Source organism: Coregonus clupeaformis, chromosome 1, assembly GCF_020615455.1.
Source record: "Coregonus clupeaformis isolate EN_2021a chromosome 1, ASM2061545v1, whole genome shotgun sequence".
Classification (NCBI taxonomy): domain Eukaryota; kingdom Metazoa; phylum Chordata; class Actinopteri; order Salmoniformes; family Salmonidae; genus Coregonus; species Coregonus clupeaformis.
This window is the reverse complement of record NC_059192.1, coordinates 69505597-69529189: the sequence shown is the minus strand read 5'-3', so window position 1 is coordinate 69529189 and position 23593 is coordinate 69505597. Positions and strand designations below refer to the sequence as shown.

Below are 23593 nucleotides of genomic sequence, written 5' to 3'. Positions count from 1 at the left end.
AGTTGAGCATTTTTTGGATATTATTCAATTCAAATTAGTTTCTTCAAATTACAGGAGACGGAGGAGGTAGATTATAAATTGTTTTCTTGATTTTAGAACTTTATTTTTGTGTCCAGTTAGTGCAATTTATTTTAATTTGCCTTGCTAACTTCAGTAGCAAGTAGCAGTAGCTAGCTACCAGCTCGAGCGTGCAGTTTTCACCGCCAACACTACTGCAAATTTTGTTGACTTTTTGTAGAAGAACCACTTTCATTCTCTGGGGTACACTGCCTGAGATCAGTTTCATGAAGAAGGATGAAAAGGTGAGGCCGTTCAATACCAATTGGTATCAAAAGTATAGCTGGTTAACAGGGAGCCTTTCATCAAGCCGCCTGTATTACTGGCTTTGCCTGCTTTTTGAAAGTCTTGGGCGAAAGGGGGGTACAGTGACCTGAAGAACGAAGGTCTGTGTATTCAAACTGCGCAACACAACGAGAAAGTAAGAAGAAACAGGGATGTTCTCAAGCGGCTTATCAACACCACTGCGTTTTGGCATGCAATAATTGGTTTTTAGAGGACACAACGAGAGGGAAAGTTCCGCTAACAAGTGCAACTACTAGGAGCTTGCAGCGGTACTTGCTGCTTTACTTGCTGAACATATGGAACTTTGTACTGTCTTTTCTGGGATGTCGAAATCAATTCAGAATGATTTGATAGCTTCCATCCCATCATCTATTAAAAGTTAGATTAAAGAGAGAGGTTGATGCAGCGCATTTTTTCGAGCACGCTCAAGTAGGCTTTCCACTTTCCTCCTGTTTTTCTTTAGCAAAGATGATAACACATAATCACTCCGGACAGACACAAGCAAAAACTAATTACATAAATGTTGCAGCAGCCTAGGCTACACCTAACCCTTAGAGATCTGACATGTTGTATGGGATGAAAACGAGAAAAATTTTCAGTCTGATCAACTGTAGGCTACTAATAAGAGCAGCTGCATACAGCCTATGTGCGCTGACCATTTGGTCAGGGTAACTAATTGGTAATATTATGTATTTATAGTCCATTGTGTGTCAGGAGAAAATGTGAATGTGATCAAATTTGGTTTATATTCAAAATTGGGCTGGAGACGGAGGAGGTAGATTATAAATTGTTTTCTTGATTTTAGAACTTTATTTTTGTGTCCAGTTAGTGCAATTTATTTCAATTTGCCTTGCTAACTTCAGTAGCAAGTAGCAGTAGCTAGCTACCAGCTCGAGCGTGCAGTTTTCACCGCCAACACTACTGCAAATTTTGTTGACTTTTTGTAGAAGAACCACTTTCATTCTCTGGGGTACACTGCCTGAGATCAGTTTCATGAAGAAGGATGAAAAGGTGAGGCCGTTCAATACCAATTGGTATCAAAAGTATAGCTGGTTAACAGGGAGCCTTTCATCAAGCCGCCTGTATTACTGGCTTTGCCTGCTTTTTGAAAGTCTTGGGCGAAAGGGGGGTACAGTGACCTGAAGAACGAAGGTCTGTGTATTCAAACTGCGCAACACAACGAGAAAGTAAGAAGAAACAGGGATGTTCTCAAGCGGCTTATCAACACCACTGCGTTTTTGGCATGCAATAATTGGTTTTTAGAGGACACAACGAGAGGGAAAGTTCCGCTAACAAGTGCAACTACTAGGAGCTTGCAGCGGTACTTGCTGCTTTACTTGCTGAACATATGGAACTTTGTACTGTCTTTTCTGGGATGTCGAAATCAATTCAGAATGATTTGATAGCTTCCATCCCATCATCTATTAAAAGTTAGATTAAAGAGAGAGGTTGATGCAGCGCATTTTTTCGAGCGCGCTCAAGTAGGCTTTCCACTTTCCTCCTGTTTTTATTTAGCAAAGATGATAACACATAATCACTCCGGACAGACACAAGCAAAAACTAATTACATAAATGTTGCAGCAGCCTAGGCTACACCTAACCCTTAGAGATCTGACATGTTGTATGGGATGAAAACGAGAAAAAATGTCAGTCTGATCAACTGTAGGCTACTAATAAGAGCAGCTGCATACAGCCTATGTGCGCTGACCATTTGGTCAGGGTAACTAATTGGTAATATTATGTATTTATAGTCCATTGTGTGTCAGGAGAAAATGTGAATGTGATCAAATTTGGTTTATATTCAAAATTGGGCTGGCTAGGCTGCCAATACGTTTTCAATCCAAAATTATTAACTGGAATTACTCAATCAACATAATAGTGATGACAGATTTTTTATAAGGCCTACAGTTGCATAGGTCTGCATGATGCAAACATGCATAAAGCAAGCTCAGCCCTGTTAGTTAAATTGTCTATTAGTTGTTGTCTCTGTGTCTGGGTAGAGGAAATCCCCCTCCTAATCTAGTCTAAATATAATTCCTAAGAACAAGTATAAGGTTGCTGCAGATTGACAGGGTTTTCATCCCCCCAGGGCCAGGAGTTTTTTTTGTTTTTTAAAACCATGTGACCTGATTAGGAAAAACCTGTCCCATCATAGCCCTTATAAAACCTTTTTACAACTGATTAATCAGATAAGGAAAAACTCCAGGCCCCAGGGGGTATACATTTCCCCACCACTCTGCTTGCGGTTGTCAGTTATCGTCAGGTATGTGGATGATCAGGGCTTTATTCAGGAACTTTTGCGCAGTCTGTTTGACTTTGTGAGTTTAACTTCATGGAGAAACTTGTTGTTCAAACCTACGACGGCGCAGCTGTAAAGGAATGTATCTGCTATTTGCATTTACAGCTAAGTCCCCTCCTGTTCTCTGATTAAGAGGTGATGACAGCTCCACTCCACTACCATTGTCAACTCTCTCCTGACATGAACTGAAGCCACATCTCATGTGCCCACTCATTTACTGGCACATTGAATGTTTCCTCTCCAAGCACTGTGAGTCCCCCTATCAATTTTCTCTTATTACTGTATGTAGTCAATCACATACACAAACACAATCACATTATTAGACATCAATGATTTTACTCCTTGCCTGGACTAACTCATTCTTTGCTCTTTAGTCTAACTGTGTAGTGTGTTGTGTTATAGTTTTTTTGTCTTCCCAGTCAAATTCTGTCCTGCACTGAAGTCAAGCCTCTGAACAACTCAACTCATGCCTCATACCCTCATTCAATCATTGCTGCGATCCCTTCCCAACACTGTGTAAGTAGCCCTCTCATTCCCATTCCCCATAATATTGTACTATACATTTCTTTATTGAATGCTTTAGGTTAAAATAATTAGTCTTTGACGATTTTTGAAAGACACTTTGTCGTCTCCGTGCATTCCACGCCTATACGGTGGGTCTCCCATCCTCCTAAATGTTTCAAGTCACTTGCCTCCACTGATGGATTACGCCAAGACATTGCATTACAGTGCATTTGAAAGTATTCAGACCCCTTCCCTTTTTCCACATTTTGTTATGTTACAGTATTATTCTAAAATGGATTAAATAAATACAAATCTTATTAATGTACACACAATACCAGACATTTTTGCAAATGTATTAAAAATAAAAAAACAGAAATACCTTATTTACATAAGTATTCAGACCCTTTGCTATGAGACTCGAAATTGAGCTCAGGTGCATCCTGTTTCCATTGATCATCCTTGAGATGTTTCTACAACTTGATTGGAGTCCACCTGTGGTCAATTCAATTGATTGGACATGATTTGGAAAGGCACACACCTGTCTATAAGGTCCCACAGTTGACAGTGCATTTCAGAGCAAAAAACCAAGCCATGAGGTCGAAGTAATTGTTTGTAGAGCTCCGAGACAGGATTATGTCGAGGCACAGATCTGGGGAAGGGTACCAAAACATTTATGTAGAATTGAAGGTCCCCAAAAACACAGTGGCCTCCATCAATCTTAAATGGAAGAAGTTTGAAACCACCAAGACTCTTCCTAGAGCTGGTCGCCCGGCCAAACTGAGCAATCGTGGGAGAAGGGCCTTGGTCAGGGAGGTGACCAAGAACCCGATGGTCACTCTGAAAGCACTCCAGAGTTCATCTGTGGAGATGGGAGAACCTTCCAGAAGGACAACCATCTCTGCAGCACTCCACCAATCAGTCCTTTATGTAGACTGGCCAGACGGAAGCCACTCCTCAGTAAAAGGCAAATGACAGCCCGCTTGGAGCTTGCCAAAAGGCATCTAAAGGACTCTCAGACCATGAGAAACAAGATTACCTGGTCTGATGAAACCAAGATTGAACTCTTTGGCCTGAATGCCAAGTGTCACATCTGGAGGAAACCTGGCACCATCCCTATGGTGAAGCATGGTGGCAGCAGCATCATGCTGTGGGGATGTTTTTCAGAGGCAGGGACTGGGAGTCAGGATATAGGGAAAGATGAACAGAGCAAAGTACAGAGAGATCCTTGATGGAAACCTGCTCCAGAGCGCTCAGGACCTCAGACTGGGGCGAATGTTCACCTTCCAACAGGACAACGACTCTAAGCACACAGTCAAGACAACGCAGGAGTGGCTTCGGGACAAGTCTCTGAATGTCCTTGAGTGGACCAGCCAGAGCCCGGACTTGAACCTGATCAAACATCTCTGGAAAGACCTGAAAATGTAGCGTCATACCCAAGAAGACTCGAGGCTGTAATCGCTGCCAAAGGGCCTTCAACAAAGTACTGAGTAAAGGGTCTGAATACTTATGTAAATGTTACATTTCAGTTTTTTATTTTATTTACATTTGCACAAATGTCTACAAACCTATTTTTGCTTCGTCATTATGGGGTATTGTGTGTAGATTGATGAGGGGGAAAACAATTTAATCAATTTTAGAATAAGGCTGTAACGTAAGAAAATGTGGAAAAAGTCCATGCTTATGCATAAGCTCTAAATAAGCTCTGTTGGGTTCTAGCTTGAAATATACTTATTCATGTTACCATACTATAACTTATTGATTACTTTACATGTATAAGGAATGTATATGTTGGGGTCAATGGAGGGTGGATAAGAACCAGGTGTATGGAAAGTTACTGAGTGAGACAAGGGGGAGCGCAGAAAGTTTATATTCTGTCAAAACATGTGTACTACAAACATTACCAAAGCCTTTCTCTCAGATAACAGGAATACAGGAAAGCTGTATTCACTGACCACCTTCCGGAGACACTTGAAACCCTACCTCTTTAAGGAGTACCTGGAATAGTATAAAAGTAATCCTTCTACCCCTCTCTCCCCCACCCCCCCATAAAAATAATAAAAAAATAATGAAAAAAAAGTGGTTGTCCCACTGGCTATCATAAGTTGAATGCACCAATTTGTAAGTCGCTCTGGATAAGAGCGTCTGCTAAATGATGTAAATGTATGATGGTCCCACAGTGTTAAATGAGAAAAGCGCAACGTTTCGACCCAACAAGGGTCTTTGCCAAGACCATTAAAGACTTAGGGAGCATCATACCAGTGTGCAAATTTATACGTTATCCTCTTGGATAAAACACCTGGGAAAGGTTTTTATCAATGTGCTTATTTTCACATCTCCAACCACTAATTGGACACGTTAGCTTTCCATTCCAAAAATGTTTTTTCTTATAACTGAACCCAGCCGTAGTCATGTCTCATTTTGTTGCTTCAGTAAGTCTTACCATCTTGCCGACGATGATGATCTTTGGCCCCAGTTGTTTGTGAATGGCGAAGATGTGGATGAGACGAAGGGTGAAGACCATGTAGTCCACACACAGGACTGCTCGGCCAAACTCATAGGACCACTGGAACATCCTGACATGCACACAAATGCATACATACACACAAACGCACAAAGAAACACATACAGACACAGTGACACACACAAACAAACACATACGTACAGTATGCACATGCACACAAACGCACGCACACAAGCACACACACACACACAGTAGAGCAAATGTAAGTGTATTCTATAAATAATGGGGCCAATGTGTGACATTGGGATCAACATTTCTAAATAATTTGAAAACTAAAATGAAAAGGATTTTCATGCAGTTCCACATGTGTACTTAGAGGAATAAAAGTGAATATATGCAAATTCCCCCATAACCACCTATACAACAGCATAGGCCTAGGACTATACATCCTTTAAGCAGGGTTCATACAGACATTGGCAAGTCAAATTCAAAGACTTTCAGGGACTTTTTCAAGCACTTAATTGTAATTTTCAAAGACCTCAATGTTATACATTTGTATAATTTATATACTTGTACATATAGGGCCTAAAATAGAACCCCGCCCCCCTCCCCCCAAAAAGCATGCAAAAAGTGTTTTTAAAAAAGTAGGCCATTACCACTTTAAGAATAATGCTTTTTTTGGGGCCTTGCCCAATTTCAATTGATATTGAAAGGCGGCAGGTAGCTTAGTGGGTAAGAGCGTTGTGCCAGTAACCGAAAGGTTGCTGGTTCTAATCCCTGAGCCGACTAGGTGAAAAATCTGTCAGTGCCCTTGAGCAAGGCACTTAACCCTAATTGCTCCTGTAAGTCGCTCTGGATAAGAGCGTCTGCTAAAAATGTGAAATTATTATTACATTCTATGTGAGAATAATGTGGACATTGCCTGACTAAATAGATTGGATGCATGCATGATGATTTTTCTGTAGCCTATGTGGCAGACGCAGGCACACATAATAAATCCATGAATAGCGGTAGCATTAATCTCACCATTTGAATCCCACCTTATTTCCTGGATCAGATGTGTGAAAATGAGAGCATTTCGTATTATTCTGTACATAAATCCGAGACACTCCATTTACAATAGTATATGTTATGTTTGGTATGGTATGTATTCATTTGTGGATGTTCATCGCCCATTTCGTATGTTACGTATTATAATTCGTATTATATGTAACAAATTTGCTAAAAGTACAATATATACAAATTTGCTAAATGTACAATGTTACGAATTTGCAAAGCGTATTATATGTTATGAATTCTAGCTAGTTGGCTAAGGTAAGGCTAGGGGTTAGGGTTAAGGTTAGGAGTTAGGTTAAAGGGTTAAGGTTAGGGGAAGGGTTAGCTAAAAGGGTTAAGGTTAGGGTTAGCTAACATGGTAAGTAGTTGAAAGTAGCTAAAAAGTAGTAAGTTGCTAATTAGCTAAAATGCTCAAGTTGTCCGTGATGAGATTCAAACTCGCAACCTTTTGGGTTCGTGTTATACGCCCACCCATCCACCCCGACCAACCACTCTATAAGTAACCATTTGTCCAGCCTGGTCTCATAGACTAGACATAACATAGTAAACAAAAATCCGGGACACTCAAATTAGTAGGATATGTTAAGTTTGGTATGGTTACATAAGACAGATGGTTACTTAAGGCAAAAAAGTAGGGTGGATGGGTGGACGTATAACGTGAACGTCTAGCAACCCAAAGGTTGCAAGTTTAAATCTCATCACGGACAACTTTAGCAACTTTTCAACTACTTACTACTTTTTAGCTACTTTGCAACTACTTAGCATGTTAGCTAACCCCTTCCCCAAACCCTAACCTTAACCCATTTAGCTAACCCTTCCCCTAACCTTAACCTTAACCCTTCCCCTAACCTTAACCCTTTAACCTAACTCCTAAACTTAACCCTAACCTTAATCCTAACCCCTAACCTAGCTAACGTTAGCCAGCTAGCTAGAATTCGTAACATATCAAACGCTCTGCAAAATCATTGCATATTGTACGTTTTGCTAATTCATAACATCTAATACGAATTGTAATTCGTAATATATCATACGAAAAGGGAGATGGGCAACCACAAATTAAAACGTAACATATCATACTAAATGGAGTGTCCCAGATTTATTTACAGAATAATATGAAAAGCTCTGAGACCAGGTTGATCTGTCTTATGTAACCATACCAAATGTAACATATCAGCTGGATCCAACAAGTATTATGCATAATTTTGAAGAACCACGTTAATGACAGTATCGATTTAGGTTTTCAGTATCAAGGTAAGGTGACTCTTTCTGTTAGAAACATTCGATTTTGCAATCACATTTATTATGTTGGATTTGTGTGCCCATGAAAACTGTTTTCACCCCATAACATAAGGAGACACTGCATTTCTGAGATCTCTATACAAAAAACTGCCTGACAGCTTGATCCAGGATTCTTACAGGGTTCAAGTTCAATGTCTAATTTAACTGATTAATGCTTAATATATGATATAACGACAACTTACACTGCCACAAATGAAAGAACAGAAAAGTAATGTTTTAAAGGGTTAAACATACAGTGGCTTGCGAAAGTATTCACCCCCATGGTATTTTTCCTATTTTGTTGCCTTACAACCTGGAATTAAAATAGATTTTTGGGGGGTTTGTATCATTTGATTTACACAACATGCCTACCACTTTGACGATGCTAAATACATGTTTTTGTGAAACAAACAAGAAATAAGACAAAAAAACAGAACTTGTGGTAGGCATACTTTGTAGAGCCACCTTTTGCAGCAATTACAGCTGCAAGTCTCTTGGGGTATGTCTCTATAAGCTTGGCACATCTAGCCACTGGGATTCTTGCCCATTCTTCAAGGAAAAACTGCTGCAGCTCCTTCAAGTTGGATGGGTTCCGCTGGTGTACAGCAATCTTTAAGTCATACCACAGATTCTCAATTGGATTGAGGTCTGGCCTTTGACTAGGCCATTCCAAGACATTTAAATGTTTCCCCTTAAACCACTCGAGTGTTGCTTTAGCAGTATGCTTAGGGTCATTGTCCTGCTGGAGGTGAACCTCCGTCCCAGTCTCAAATCTCTGGAAGACTGAAACAGGTTTCCCTCAAGAATTTCCCTGTATTTAGCGCCATCCATGCTTCACTGTGGGGATGGTGTTCTCGGGGTGATGAGATGTGTTGGGTTTGCGCCAGACATAGCGTTTTCCTAGATGGCCAAAAAGCTCAATTTTAGTCTCATCTGACCAGAGTACCTTCTTCCATATGTTTGGGGAGTCTCCCACATGCCTTTTGGCAAACACCAAACGTGTTTGCTTATTTTTTTCTTTAAACAATGGCTTTTTTTCTGGCCACTCTTCCGTAAAGCCCAGCTCTGTGGAGTATACGTCTTAAAGTGGCCGTATGGACAGATACACCAATCTCCGCTGTGGAGCTTTGCAGCTCCTGCAGGGTTATCTTTGGTCTCTTTGTTGCCTCTCTGATTAATGCCCTCCTTGCCTGGTCCGTGAGTTTTGGTGGGCGGCCCTCTCTTGGCAGGTTTCTTGTGGTGCCATATTGTTTCAATTTTTTTATAATGGATTTAATGGTGCTCCATGGGATGATCAAAGTTTGGGATATTTTTTTATAATCCAACCCTGATCTGTACTTCTCCACTTTGTCCCTGACCTGTTTGGAGAGTTGCTTGGTCTTCATGGTGCCACTTGCTTGGTGGTGCCCCTTGCTTAGTGGTGTTGCAGACTCTGGGGCCTTTCAGAACAGATGTATGTACAGTGGGGAAAAAAAGTATTTAGTCAGCCACCAATTGTGCAAGTTCTCCCACTTAAAAAGATGAGAGAGGCCTGTAATTTTCATCATAGGTACACGTCAACTATGACAGACAAAATGAGAAAAATAAATCCAGAAAATCACATTGTAGGATTTTTAATGAATTTATTTGCAAATTATGGTGGAAAATAAGTATTTGGTCAATAACAAAAGTTTCTCAATACTTTGTTATATACCCTTTGTTGGCAATGACACAGGTCAAACGTTTTCTGTAAGTCTTCACAAGGTTTTCACACACTGTTGCTGCTATTTTGGCCCATTCCTCCATGCAGATCTCCTCTAGAGCAGTGATGTTTTGGGGCTGTCGCTGGGCAACACAGACTTTCAACTCCCTCCAAAGATTTTCTATGGGGTTAAGATCTGGAGACTGGCTAGGCCACTCCAGGACCTTGAAATGCTTCTTACGAAGCCACTCCTTCGTTGCCCGGGCGGTGTGTTTGGGATCATTGTCATGCTGAAAGACCCAGCCACGTTTCATCTTCAATGCCCTTGCTGATGGAAGGAGGTTTTCACTCAAAATCTCACAATACATGGCCCCATTCATTCTTTCCTTTACACGGATCAGTCGTCCTGGTCCCTTTGCAGAAAAACAGCCCCAAAGCATGATGTTTCCACCCCCATGCTTCACAGTAGGTATGGTGTTCTTTGGATGCAATTCATCATTCTTTGTCCTCCAAACACGACGAGTTGAGTCTATCTATCTATCTAGTAAAAGTTCTATTTTGGTTTCATCTGACCATATGACATTCTCCCAATCCTCTTCTGGATCATCCAAATGCACTCTAGAAAACTTCAGACGGGCCTAGACATGTACTGGCTTAAGCAGGGGGACACGTCTGGCACTGCAGGATTTGAGTCCCTGGCGGCGTAGTGTGTGTTACTGATGGTAGGCTTTGTTACTTTGGTCCCAGCTCTCTGCAGGTCATTCACTAGGTCCCCCCGTGTGGTTCTGGGATTTTTGCTCACCGTTCTTGTGATCATTTTGACCCCACGGGGTGAGATCTTGCGTGGAGCCCCAGATCGAGGGAGATTATCAGTGGTCTTGTATGTCTTCCGTTTCTTAATAATTGCTCCCACAGTTGATTTCTTCAAACTAAGCTGCTTACCTATTGCAGATTCAGTCTTCCCAGCCTGGTGCAGGTCTACAATTTGATTTCTGGTGTCCTTTGACAGCTCTTTGGTCTTGGCCATAGTGGAGTTTGGAGTGTGACTGTTTGAGGTTGTGGACAGGTGTCTTTTATTACATTTACATTTGACATTTTAGTCATTTAGCAGACGCTCTTATCCAGAGCGACTTACAGGAGCAAGTAGGGTTAAGTGCCTTGCTCAAGGGCACATCGACAGATTTTTCACCTAGTCGGCTCGGGGATTAGAACCAGCGACCTTTCGGTTACTGGCACAACGCTCTTAACCACTAAGCTACCTGCCGCCCAAGTTCAAACAGGTGCCATTAATACAGGTAACGAGTGGAGGACAGAGGAGCCTCTTAAAGAAGAAGTTACAGGTCTGTGAGAGCCAGAAATCTTGCTTGTTTGTAGGTGACCAAATACTTATTTTCCACCATAATTTGCAAATAAATTCATAAAAAATCCTACAATGTGATTTTCTGGATTTTTTTTCCTCAATTTGTCTGTCATAGTTGATGTGTACCTATGATGAAAATTACAGGCCTGTCTCATTTTTTAAGTGGGAGAACTTGCACAATTGGTGGCTGACTAAATACTTTTTTCCCCCACTGTATACTGAGATCATGTGACAGATCATATGACACTTAGATTGCACACAGGTGGACTTTATTTAACTAATTATGTGACTTCTGAAGGTAATTGGTTGCACCAGATCTAATTTAGGGGCTTCATAGCAAAGGGGGTGAATACATATGCATGCATCACTTTTCTGTTATTTATTTTTTTTAATTTTTTGAAACAAGTTATTTTTTTCATTTCACTTCACCAATTTGGACTATTTTGTGTATGTCCATTACATGAAATCCAAATAAAAATCCATTTAAATTACAGGTTGTAATGCAACAAAATAGGAAAAATGCCAAGGGGGATGAATACTTTTGCAAGGCACTGTAGGTTTTAAATCAACTCATGAATTTTATTGAATATAGCTATGATCCCCCTTATATCTTCATGTAATAACATTAAGAAAAAAAAAGAGATTATTATCAATGACTTATCAACAGCTGTAACAAGTTGTCCAGTGTAGGAAATTCTAACTGGTACCCTAGTTTATAGAAAGACCCATTACTATAATATGATATATACATAATATGCCTACATGTAAATCACACATGATAGTGCTGATAAAGAAATGAAGTCATAAAGACTAAAACTGGTCTAGCCACCTCATTATTAACATAAGAAAACAGATTGACCCCTGAGTCGTATTCATTAGGCACCAAATGGAAGAAACCTACCTGAACAATCTGAACTTGTCAAATAAGTTACGTTTTCCATGGCAAAGTGTTTTGCTAAGTTTTGCTACGGTGTGAACTAATGAATATCACCCTGTTCAGACGATAAGAGTGGTGCTTAATTCCAAATATGCCAAGGCACTCCTGTAAAGCTGAAAATAATGGATAGGTGTAAGCAATGATGGAAATTCCACCTAGCTTATCAAAGGTGAAGGTAAAGCAATTATTATATTGCTTCAACCTAACCATTCTTCTAATATCTGCAGGAGTGTCTAGGGAGTGTTAGCTGGATTCAGCATTCATAGCACACTGAACCATGTGGGAGTATAATTTGGTCCCAAGGACAAAAGCACCCTCATCAATGTCCACATGCGGAAAAGTTGGGCCCGTTTTAGGGTAGGAGTGCTGATCAAGGATCAGGTCCACCCCGTCCATATAATCTTAATCATTATGGTCTAAAAGGCTAAACTGATCCTATAATCAGCACTCTTATTCATTGTGAATACAGGCCTGTTTATGTGCACTAGGAATAAGAGGGGGATAATTGTGTGGCTCCCTTTGTATGTTTTTTTTCCATGATCAGAGAATGATACCTTGACGGATGACAACAAACTCATAACTCCCAGTTTATGGTCCTCTGTAGCTCAACTGGTAGAGCACGGCGCTTATAACGCCAAGGTAGTGGGTTCGATCCCCGGGACCACCCATACACAAAAATGTATGCACGCATGACTGTAAGTCGCTTTGGATAAAAGCGTCTGCTAAATGGCATATTATTATATTGTTAGACATTGGCCCTGTTCATATACCTTAAAAATGCATCCTTCCTTCGTCTTTTCCTTTAGGTAACCTGACCTATAAGGGAGAGGATAAGTTCAAACATGGTGTCCACCCCATTGTGTTTACAAATCAGCGATTTCCTCAAGGAAAGAATGAAGGAAGGGTGTATTTTTTTAAGTATTCAAACAGGGCCTATATCTCTGGACTATCGCTGCTGTGAAATCTTGTTGCCCACCTGCAGGTGAGGCCTATGATGAAGAGTATGACGGCGGTGAGGACACACTTGTTCCAAACGTCCTGGACATACTTCCTCATTCTCTGATGCCACGTCATGCTGCCCATTAAGAACGTCTGGGATAAGAGATGACATGGGGTCAATCAAACACTGTTACCTCCAGTAAGAACATATAGTTACTGTAAGTAAGTCCCAGTCATCCAGGGTGAGGGTAGATAGCTAATTGCTAATCGATATTGCTAGTTAGCTAAATTAAGTCTTACAACCATTAAAAGTGCCATAAAGAGTTAATAATGTATAAACATGACATATTTAGACACTGTACACATGACAATACACCCGTATATAAGTTAGGGTTAGGGTTTTTGCCTCTGAAGTCAACTGCAGGCCATTTTCTTATGCAGGGGCAATAACAATGCAGTATATCCTGGTTCTAGGGACGCAATCCTGATCCTGGAGTTTTTGCCCTAGCACTAAGACACCTGATTCAACTAAAGGCTTGATGATGAGTTGATTAGTTGAATCAAGTGTGTTAGTGCTGCAAGGGCAAAAACAATCCAGGACCAGGATTGAGAAACACTTCCTTCAGTCATCTTTCTCTTCCCACCTCTCGGATCTCCTCACAGACGATTGTGAACACCCAGAAGTACAACACACACTCGGCGATAGCGGGGCCTCGCGGGGGCGGCGGCTTAAAGTCCACCAATAGCACGTAGGCAAACAGCAGGAGGAACAGGAAGTACATCAGAACGTTGCCTAAAAAGGAAGTGACGGGTGCGAACCAAAACTGCCGCCATCGGGATACCACAAAAGGCCTTTTAGGTGGGGTGTTGGGCCTGCCTAAAGAACCAGAGAAAGGTGTACATATAAATACGGAACTACTGCACAACCATTTACATAAAGCAATAATGTACACATACATTTATATCCAGTACTACTGTACCATTACAAAACCAATAGACCTGTTTCAGGTATATAACAGACTCTTAAGACTAGAACTTTAGAACAACTTAAAGCATTCATGAAGCACAAAATCAATAATAGCTTGATGCAGAATGTTGAAACCTGCTAGACAACATTCTGAACTGAAGCATGCTGAAGAAATGTAGCAATTATTAACCTATGACTTGATGGGTTTGTATGGCTTGGTAGATTTGCAGTGTATGGAGCTCTATGAGTGAGAGGGAAATTGGAGAAAATAGAGAAATGGAGATATGAGAGAATGTAATATTTTACTCACCTTTTAGAGGATATCTGGGACTATTAGGACCCTGTGTATGATGTTCACTGAAGTAAAAATATAAGATTGCAATGAGGCATTACATTGATGTCCATTCAAATAGTCAGTGTTTTCCACAAGCACATGGAGTAGCCAGCCAAAATGAAAAATTTGCCTATTTGTCCACCGGGCTACAGATTTTTGCAGAACAAGCTGTATTTTGCTGTCCTTTGGTACATTCTAATGGCTTGATTCCATCCGAAATATACAGCGAAAAATTGAATACTTTTTGAGTTTACCTCCCAGATTGGAAAAATCAGTTGTGGTATTGTGTTTAAATTACTGAAACTGTGTTAATACAGTGTATTGTTAGGGTTTTATTTTTCTTCGGGACAATTACACACGTTTTTATGCAGAATACACACCAGAATGGCTTTCCAAGAGGTGTTGAGTGTTCCTGAGTGGTGTAGTCTCAGTCCTGACTTAAATCTGCTTAAAAATCAGAGACAAGGTTTCGTCGCTGCCCATCAATGATCCCCAACCAAATTTACTGAGGCTGAGCAATTTCGGCATAAACGTTGGATATATGTTGCCCTAAGACTTGTGCAAAGTTGGTAGAATCTATAACTTTCTTTCAGGTTGTGTAGATCTGTAGGAAGAAAATATATTTTAGATGTAATTTTAAGGCAGCAAAATGTGAAAAAAAGTTCACGGGATGTACACTTTCTATAGGCACGGTATATCAAAAATATAAACTACATCTTTAGTTTACTTGTCCCGATGCGATACCATGGACATATACCTGCGTTGTAAAATTTATGAATGGCAAGGATATATGAGAACGACTTTATTCAGTCAGTTTGACAACTTTTAGAAACTAGTCAAGCTTGCTGTTCATCAATCAAAGCACAGTAAAAAGCATATGTGCCACCACTACATGGCTGCATATGAAACACGACAGGGTTTGAACGTGAACTTTTTTATCAATGGCCCGGTCAGGCCAGTAGGCCAAAAACTTACTGGCCCAAACAGAATTTCTACTGTCCCGGACATGGTGTAGTTCTTAAATGCATTCGGGTCATGCAAAGCCTATAGGTTGGCATGCTTTCTCTCTATATTCAGCTATTAATAGGCTACATTTGGTTATTATGATATGTATTAAAAAGCTGTGTAATATAATTTAGCAATGCAAGTCATTACTCTATTCTTTAGAATTGCATTGTATTAATTGCATACATTTTTGTTTATAAAGCATGTAATTCTGAGAAGATTTGAAAATAGGATGCTGCCCCTTTCAATACACACTTTCCAAAATATATATTGACATGGCTACAGTAGGCTAGCCAAGCCGAATGCTAGGTGTTTTTTTTGTAGCTTTCTTTTTGCAGACTATCAACAGTAGCCAGCATATTGCTAGTACGTTCACCATTGAAGGTTTACTTTTGTATATCACTTTATCTCAAATAAATAAACGAGTAGATTGATAGGCGCTTCTTTTTGCTCTGGACAGCTTGCGTGTGCTGTGTGAAGGCATCAACTTCTGTACTTCTCAAGAAATTGTGACTCACGTGAGCGTGGTGGTGCTTGAATGAACGTCCAATCATATTGCTCAAATACAAATAGCATGTCGGGCCAGTGGCTGACGAGATCCACGGGCCCGACATGTTTTTACTGGCCCCAGGCCAGTGGGCCATCGTTAATGTTAGACCCTGCACGCAAAACAAAATAAGTGAATGTGCCAGAAAACAATAGCCTAATTGGATTTCGACTCATCGTTACCACATTATATGGGACGTACAAATTCACTCACATTATATGGGATGTGCAAATTCATGCTCTCTCCTCCAGGTACGGAGGCGGGACAGACAGCCAACTGGGCACAGATGTCAATTCAACGTCTATTCCATGTTGGTTCAACATAATTTCCTTGAAATGACGTGGACACGAAATTGATTAAACCAGTGTGTGCCCAGTGAGAGCAGACTGTCAAACCAGCAGTGTTTCCTTGTAATTGCTCACTTTGTGACTGACAAGCGCCTGTCCTGTCAATAGATCGCTATTAGATGCATATTGTTCATTCTAGTGGGAGAGGGCTCCGCAGAGCTTTTTCTGACTAGCGAAATGCTAGTAGCCTAATTAATTTAAGTGGAAAAAGTAGCTGGTTGAAAATGAGTCTGTAATCAGCTGTATAGCCGACAGCCGGCACTAGTGGAAAACACTGTATACTTGCATAGTAACAAATGGTATAGTAGGTATATGCACATGCAAACACATAACAGGTGCACAAAACACAGAGAAGAAAGCAAACATGTAGTGAGACATACAGTATGTACAAAATTTAACACACACACAACAATATAATTGGGTTTTTAGAGGGAAAGTTACATGTGCTTGATGTCAGAGAAGGAGAAAATTGTCTCTCCATAAAGGCTGTCATTGTCTCTACCCTGCGCAACCTCATCAGGCTTCCCCGGCTCCTCCAGTTCCCTGTGAAAGACAGAGTTGAAAGTATAAATAACTTTGAAACTAAGGTACTGAGGGCCAAATCCTAACCATTGACATCAATGCATGATTTACGTAATCAGCGACTTAATCCCGCACATTGCTAGTGATAATAGGGAGGGGCAGAAAGAAAAGCACACAGAGAGGAAGAGTTTTCCAAACACAAATGGAGATTCTCGATTGAGCATGTTTTTAATCTGGGTCAGAAAAGAACAGCCCAGAGTGCACAGAGAACAGACACTCCCAGACAGAGGTGGATGTGGAGGAGGTACTAAAGGTACCTGAAGGAGATGAGCTGGGTGTACATCAGAACGGGACAGAAGAAGGTGAGGAGGAGTTTCCACACCTCCGTGCTCCTCTTCATATCCCCCCACCAGATCTGAGACAGGAGAGACTGGAGGGGAGGCAAGAGATGTCTAGGTTTGCAATTGATTCAATCTATTGTAGCCTATGATATCATGTTATGCTCCTGCATGCAACTTCAAATGTACATGGTTACATTCTATGCACATCTGGAGAATCCCAGACACAGTGAAATATGATTACAGACGGTGAAAAGAATACGCAGGTTGAATTGTTTTGTTTAATTAGAAGGCAGAATAGCCCAGCCAAGTAGACAGACAGACAGACAGACAGACAGACAGACCTGCACTCCATCATGGCTGAAGAAGAGGCGGGCGTCGGCGGCCATGCCCATCTTTAGACAGGTGGTCCCTCCCCACACGGGAGACTTCCTGATCAGCAGGGTGAAGGAGCGACTCTCACTGCTCTGGTAACACTTACTGAATACATCTACAGGGACAGATTTAAAGGCCTACAATATTTTAGCGATGCAGCTCCAGTTTTGGACGTACATAAAATCCCCTCCATGATGTAGGCTACAGAACCTCGGTGAATATCGGTGAACCTTTTTAGAAGTTATTTTCCTGTAACAATTGTTTGTTTTCCATTTCATATGTTCAAAACCCAAGCCCTCTGTAGGCTATCTGTCACGATCGTTTACGAATGAGAAGGACCAAGGCGCAGCGTGATAAGCATACATGTTTATTTAACGAATAAACACCCCGACAAAACAACAAACGAAACGTGAAGTCCAAGGTAGCATACACACAACATACCTTACACGGAACAAGATCCCACAACTAACAGGTGCCAAAAGGCTGCCTAAGTATGGTCCCCAATCAGAGACAACGAGCTACAGCTGCCTCTGATTGGGAACTACCCTGGCCAACATAGATCTAAACGATCTAGAAACTAACATAGACAAACCCAACACAGAAAATACACACCCTGACTCAACCAATACAAGTCCCTAGAGTCAGGGCGTGACAGTACCCCCCCAAAGGTGCGGACTCTGACCGCGCCACATAAACCTAACAGGGTAGGGGCCGGGTGGGCATTCCGCCTCGGAGGCGGATCCGGCTCCGGAGTGGAGCCACTGGCCAGAGCTGGACTGGACCCCGGTGGAGCGGATTGCTCTGGCTCCGGAGTGGAGCCGCTGACCGGAGCTGGACCAGGCACCGGTGGAACAGGCACGGGCCGTGCCGGACTGGACACACGCACCACTGGCTTGGTGCGGGGAGCAGGAACGGGCCGGACTGGGCTGACGACGCGCATCCCTGGCTTGGTGCGGGGAGCAGGAACGGGCCGTACCGGACTGGCGACGCGCACCACTGGCCTGGTGCGGGGAGCAGGAACAGGCCGGGCCGGGCTGGCGACGCACACCACTGGCTTGGTGCGAGGGACAGTAACAGGTCAGACCGGGCTGGCGACGCGCACCACTGGCTTGGTGCACGGGGCAGGAACAGGCCGGGCCGGGCTGGCGACGCGCACCACTGACTTGGTGCGAGGGACAGGAACAGGCCGGACCGGGCTAGCGATGCGCACCACTGGCTTGATGCGAGGAGCAGGAACGGGCCGAACCATACTGGGAACACCCACCACTGGCTTAGTGCGGGAATCAGGAACGGGCCGGACCGGACTGGCGACACGCACCACTTGATTGGTGCGAGGAGCGGGACTGGGTTCCTTCATTAACCCAACATGAATCACCGTCCTGGTGAGAACATCTGTGGCGCGCATGCAATGCAACTTCTGGAGAAGTGTGTATGCGATCTGTAAGATGGTTCCAATGTTTATAAAACATTATATTTGGGAGCAGTATAAAGGTGAGTAGACATTCCCCCTTTCTCTTTATATTGGATCTTTACCCAGCTCCTGTGAAAAGTTTGGATATATAAGTTGCCTTGTCTGTATTATACGCCCACGGGGAACAATTATGGTGCCTCTAACTGTATTTAGCCTATTTAAAACAAGTTTTTGTTTTGTTTTTATTAGAATTTGATTAGAATGATATACTGTCTTTTTAGGCCTTATCAATTGCCTAGTGAATTTAATCTTGCTCATTGACTACGTTTGGCATGTCCACAGACTGCAATTTACAGTAGGCCTAGCCCATATATCAGTGTGACTGCTATAGCATATTTTTAACAATGTATTTCCGTATTGAAGCAATGCAATTAGAACATTGTGGACTGCAAACATGTTCAATATATTTTGCAAATATGGGGCAGGCTATTTAACGAACAAGGCAATAACGGACTAACATTCGAATTGGAGTTGATGACAACGCAATACATGAAAGACCGTAAATACACAACTTGAAGCAACCACATATTTAGCCATGGAGCAGGTTCTGATTGGCCAGTGAGGGGCCAAGCCGTATAGTTTATTCATCAAAACCCAGCCCTTTCGCGCCACCGCCAGCAACTGCGTCCATAATTATGATTGTGAAAATAGCAACAATATTTCTGGCACAGCCCCGAACCTATAGCGCTACCACCAGTGCTTTGATTAACCATTGCGTTAGGGTTGTTAAAATAGAGCCCCTGGTCTCCGGCGGGGAGTCGCATGTGAGATGAGAGCGAGGAGTGTTACCACTACACCAGGCTCTGCACTGTTTTCCGCTTTTCAACCTTTATATGGACGAAATGACATAACAACCTCTCCATTATCACTTTTCATGTTTCTATTCCAAATGTTTATCCTCTCGTCTCACCGTGAGCCAGGTTCTCGAACCTTTGCGCTAGCTCCTTCATGGCCAGCTTGGTCTCCGTCTGGCTCTCCAGCTTGGACAGCTCCCGTAGGATCTTACAGCCGCTCAGAGCACTGAGGACCGACTCGCCTGCCATCTCCCAGAAGAAGACGGCCATGTCGTTGCGGTTCTGCAGCACAGCCCAGACGAAGAGACTAGCCCAGGGAAAGAGACAGCGCTTGTCCCGGTACACACAGTTGCCCCGCAACAACTTACTCACACGCTGAGAGAAAGGGAGAGGGGGATGGGAGAGAGAGAGAGGGGGAGAGAGAGATGGGGGGAGGGTGAGGAAGAGAGAGAGAGAGAGAGAGAGAGAGAGAGAGAGAGAGAGAGAGAGAGAGAGAGAGAGAGAGAGAGAGAGAGAGAGAGAGAGAGAGAGAGAGAGAGAGAGAGAGATTCCAATAAAGAATTTAAATATCTTGGACCAAATATGCCATTTAATTTACACGTATCAAAATACAAAGCCCACAAAGAGTGAATACAAGGAGAAAATGGGGGGAAATGAAGAAAAATATAAACTATGCAAAACGAAAGAAAGAGAGAGGAAAATCTATGTAATTGAGAGTACACCTTGAGAGCCTTTCTCTGGGAGGTGATGTTCTCCAGTTCCAGTGGTGCGTGGTAAAATGGCTGACACACATCCCCCATCAAGTCCTCCAGGACTCTTGACACCTGAGAATAAAGGGAGAGAGGACAAGGTGGTGGACAAGATGGAGGGGTAAGATAATATGACAAGAAAAGGAGAATGAGGAAGGATGGATAAATCATATTAAAAGCATGCAGATGTTTTGTCATGTCCATTTCAAATAACAGCAAGTGCTGTTTTCACACAGCCATGATCCACAACTAAGCATTTCCAAATCTAACAGAAAAATCTAACCCCCCAGAACTAGATTAAAATAGTATTCCTTTTCATTCACCTGAATGAGCTTGCCTGGTGCAATGGAACCCAAAAGTGCAAACCCAACCAAAGTACACTACATGATCAAAAGTGGACACCTGCTCATCGAACATCTCATTCCAAAATCATGGGCAGTAATATGGAGTTGGTCCCGCCTTTGCTGCTATAACAGCCTGCACTCTTCTGGGAAGGCTTTTCACTAGATGTTGGAACATTGCTGCAGGGACTTGTTTCCATTCAGCCAAGAGCATTAGTGAGGTCAGGCACTGATGTTGGGCGATTAGGCCTGGCTGACAGTCGGCGTTACAATTCATCCCAAAGGTGTTCGATGGGGTTGAGGTCAGGGCTCTGTGCAGGCCAGTCAAGTTCTTCCACACCGATCTCGACAAACCATTTCTGTATGGGCCTTGCCCAAACTGTTGCCACAAAGTTGGAAGCACAGAATCGTCTATAATGTCATTGTATGCTGTAACTAAGGGGCCTGAACCATGAAAAACAGCCCCTTCCAGAAGGACAACCATCTCTGCAGCACTCCACCAATCAGGCCTTTATGGTAGAGTGGCCAGACAGAAGCCACTCCTCAGTAAAAGGCACATGACAGCACGCTTGGAGTTTGCCAAAAGGCACCTAAAGAATCTCAGAACATGAGAAACAAGATTATCTGGTCTGATGAAACCAAGATTGAACTCTTTGGCCTGAATACCAAGTGTCACGTCTGGAGGAAACATGGCACAATCCCTACGGTGTAGTATGGTGGTGGTAGCACCATGCTGTGGGGATATTTTTCAGCGGCAGGGACTGGCAGACTAGGCAGGATCAAGGGAAAGATGAACGGAGCAAAGTACAGAGAGATCATTGATGAAAACTTGCTCCAGAGCGCTCAGGACCTCAGACTGGGTCGAAGGTTCACCTTCCAACAGGACAACGACCCTAAGCACACAGCGAACACAATGCAGGAGTGGCTTCGGGACAAGTCTCTGAATGTCCTTGAGTGGCCCAGCCAGAGCCCGGACTTGAACCCGATCTAACATCTCTGGAGAGACCTGAAAATAGCTGTGCAGCGACGCTCCCCATCCAACCTAACAGAGCTTGAGAGGATCTGCAGAGCAGAACTGGAGAAACTCCCCAAATACAGGTGTGCCAAGCTTGTAGCGTCATACCCAAGAAGAATCAAGGCTGTAATCGCTGCCAAAGCTGCTTCAGCAAAGTACTGACTAAAGGGTCTGAATACTTACTTGCAAAAAAATTCTTACAACCTGTTTTTGCTTTTTCATTATGGGGTATTGTGTATTTAACTAGGCAAGACAGTTAAGAACAAATTCTTATTTACAATGACGGCCTACACCGGCCAAACCTGGACGACGCTGGGCCAATTGTGCACCGCCCTATGGGACTCCCAATCACGGCCGGTTGTGATACAGCCTGGAATCGAACCAGGGGGTCTGTAGTGACGCCTCAAGCACTGAGATGCAGTGCCTTAGACTGCTGCGCCACTCGGGAGGGAAAAAACGATTTAATCAATTTTAGAATAAGGCTGTAACGTAACAAAAGTCAAGGGGTCTGAATACTTTCCGAATGCACTGTATGCACTGTACTTGAAATTAGTACATTTAATAAACATTTCCTAAAAACACGAATCTCTTACCTCAAACAAACTGAACTTATTTGCAGGCCGCAGGCCCCCCGGCGACCCACCGGACCCTTTGGCGGGAGAGACATCCAGCAGAATGGCCTGCGAACCTGTCATACCCTGGCGCTCCCCTAGGCGGCGCTGCAGCAGGGCGTAGGCTAGAGAGCTGTCGGCCACCGAGCGGTAGAGGCTCTCCAGCCGCCCGTAGGTCAGGTAGTCCAGGATGTTTAGTCCGTTCTCGGTGAAGAGGCGCACAAATTGTGGCTTGTCATTGACCAGCGCGTCCGTCATGGAGTCCTGCAGGTCCTGGTACTGCAGGGGAGTTAGGGAGGTTGAGAGGTCAAAGGTGAGAGGTAACACAAAACAAAAATTATTGTTTCTTATTGTATAAGTACAGGTAGTCCCTTGCTTGTTTTCTTCCACGTGGTGCCTATGGGCAGCAGGTAGCCTAGTGGTTTGAGCGTTGGGCCAGTAATGGAAAGGTTGCTAGTTCGAATCACCAAGGTGAAGAATCTGTTGATGTGCCCTTGAGCAAGGCCCTTAACCCTGATTGCTCCAGGGTTGCCGTTGATAATGGCAGACCCTGGCTGTGAGCTCACTCTCAGGGGGATTTGGGATATGCAAAAAAAACATTTCCAATACACGCTTGTACATGTGTGACATAGGACAAATATAAACACTCTCCTATGTTCACTAATGAGCACAGCAGTCTACCAATACAGTGTCATGGGAGCTACCTTACTGTGCATGAGATGTTCATGACCTCTACACTCACTTAGAACAGCCTCAATTAATTTGGCATGGAAAGCGTTCCACAGGGATGTTGACTCCAATGCTTCCCACGGTTGGCTGAATGTCCTTTGGGTGGTGGACCATTCTTGATACACACAGGAAACTGTTGAGCATGAAAAACCCAGCAGTGTTGCAGTTCTTGACACAACCCGGTGTGCCTGGCACCTACTACCAAACCCTGTTCAAAGGCACTTAAAACGTTTGTCTTGCCCATTCATCCTCTGAATGGCAAACATACTCAATCCATGTCTCAATTGTCTCCCCTTCATCTACACTGACTGAAGTGGATTTAACAAGTGACATCAATAAGGGATCATAGGATTTACCTGGTTAGTCTATGTCATGGAAAGAGCAGGTGTTCTTAATGTTTTGTATACTCAGTGTATATCTAAACCTACAATGAAATGGCACATCAATTTGAATCTGAATCTGATGGAATAGGTCTTTGACAGCTGCTGTATAGATGGAACAGGCTGGGTCTCCCAAAGCCTTTGTGGCTAAAGTAGTGTATTATTTCTCTCGACGACCCAGACTCATGCCACTTTGCTCACACACAGAAGA

General features: G+C 42.9%; 1 protein-coding gene across 2 annotated transcripts in view; it reads right to left on the bottom strand.

The window, feature by feature from the left end:
• The window catches only part of LOC121572036 (transient receptor potential cation channel subfamily M member 4), a 103805-nt gene that overhangs the window by 35637 nt on the left and 44575 nt on the right, over positions 1–23593 (bottom strand). For both annotated transcript variants that reach the window (XM_041883902.2, XM_041883907.1), the window contains exons 11-20: positions 22256–22552; positions 20280–20381; positions 19674–19932; positions 17262–17407; positions 16897–17009; positions 16499–16600; positions 14135–14181; positions 13502–13734; positions 12895–13010; positions 5586–5718 (exon numbers count right to left, since the gene is read on the bottom strand). In XM_041883902.2, the coding sequence (XP_041739836.1) occupies positions 5586–5718; positions 12895–13010; positions 13502–13734; positions 14135–14181; positions 16499–16600; positions 16897–17009; positions 17262–17407; positions 19674–19932; positions 20280–20381; positions 22256–22552 (1548 nt within the window). The remainder of the gene's footprint in view (positions 1–5585; positions 5719–12894; positions 13011–13501; positions 13735–14134; positions 14182–16498; positions 16601–16896; positions 17010–17261; positions 17408–19673; positions 19933–20279; positions 20382–22255; positions 22553–23593) is intronic.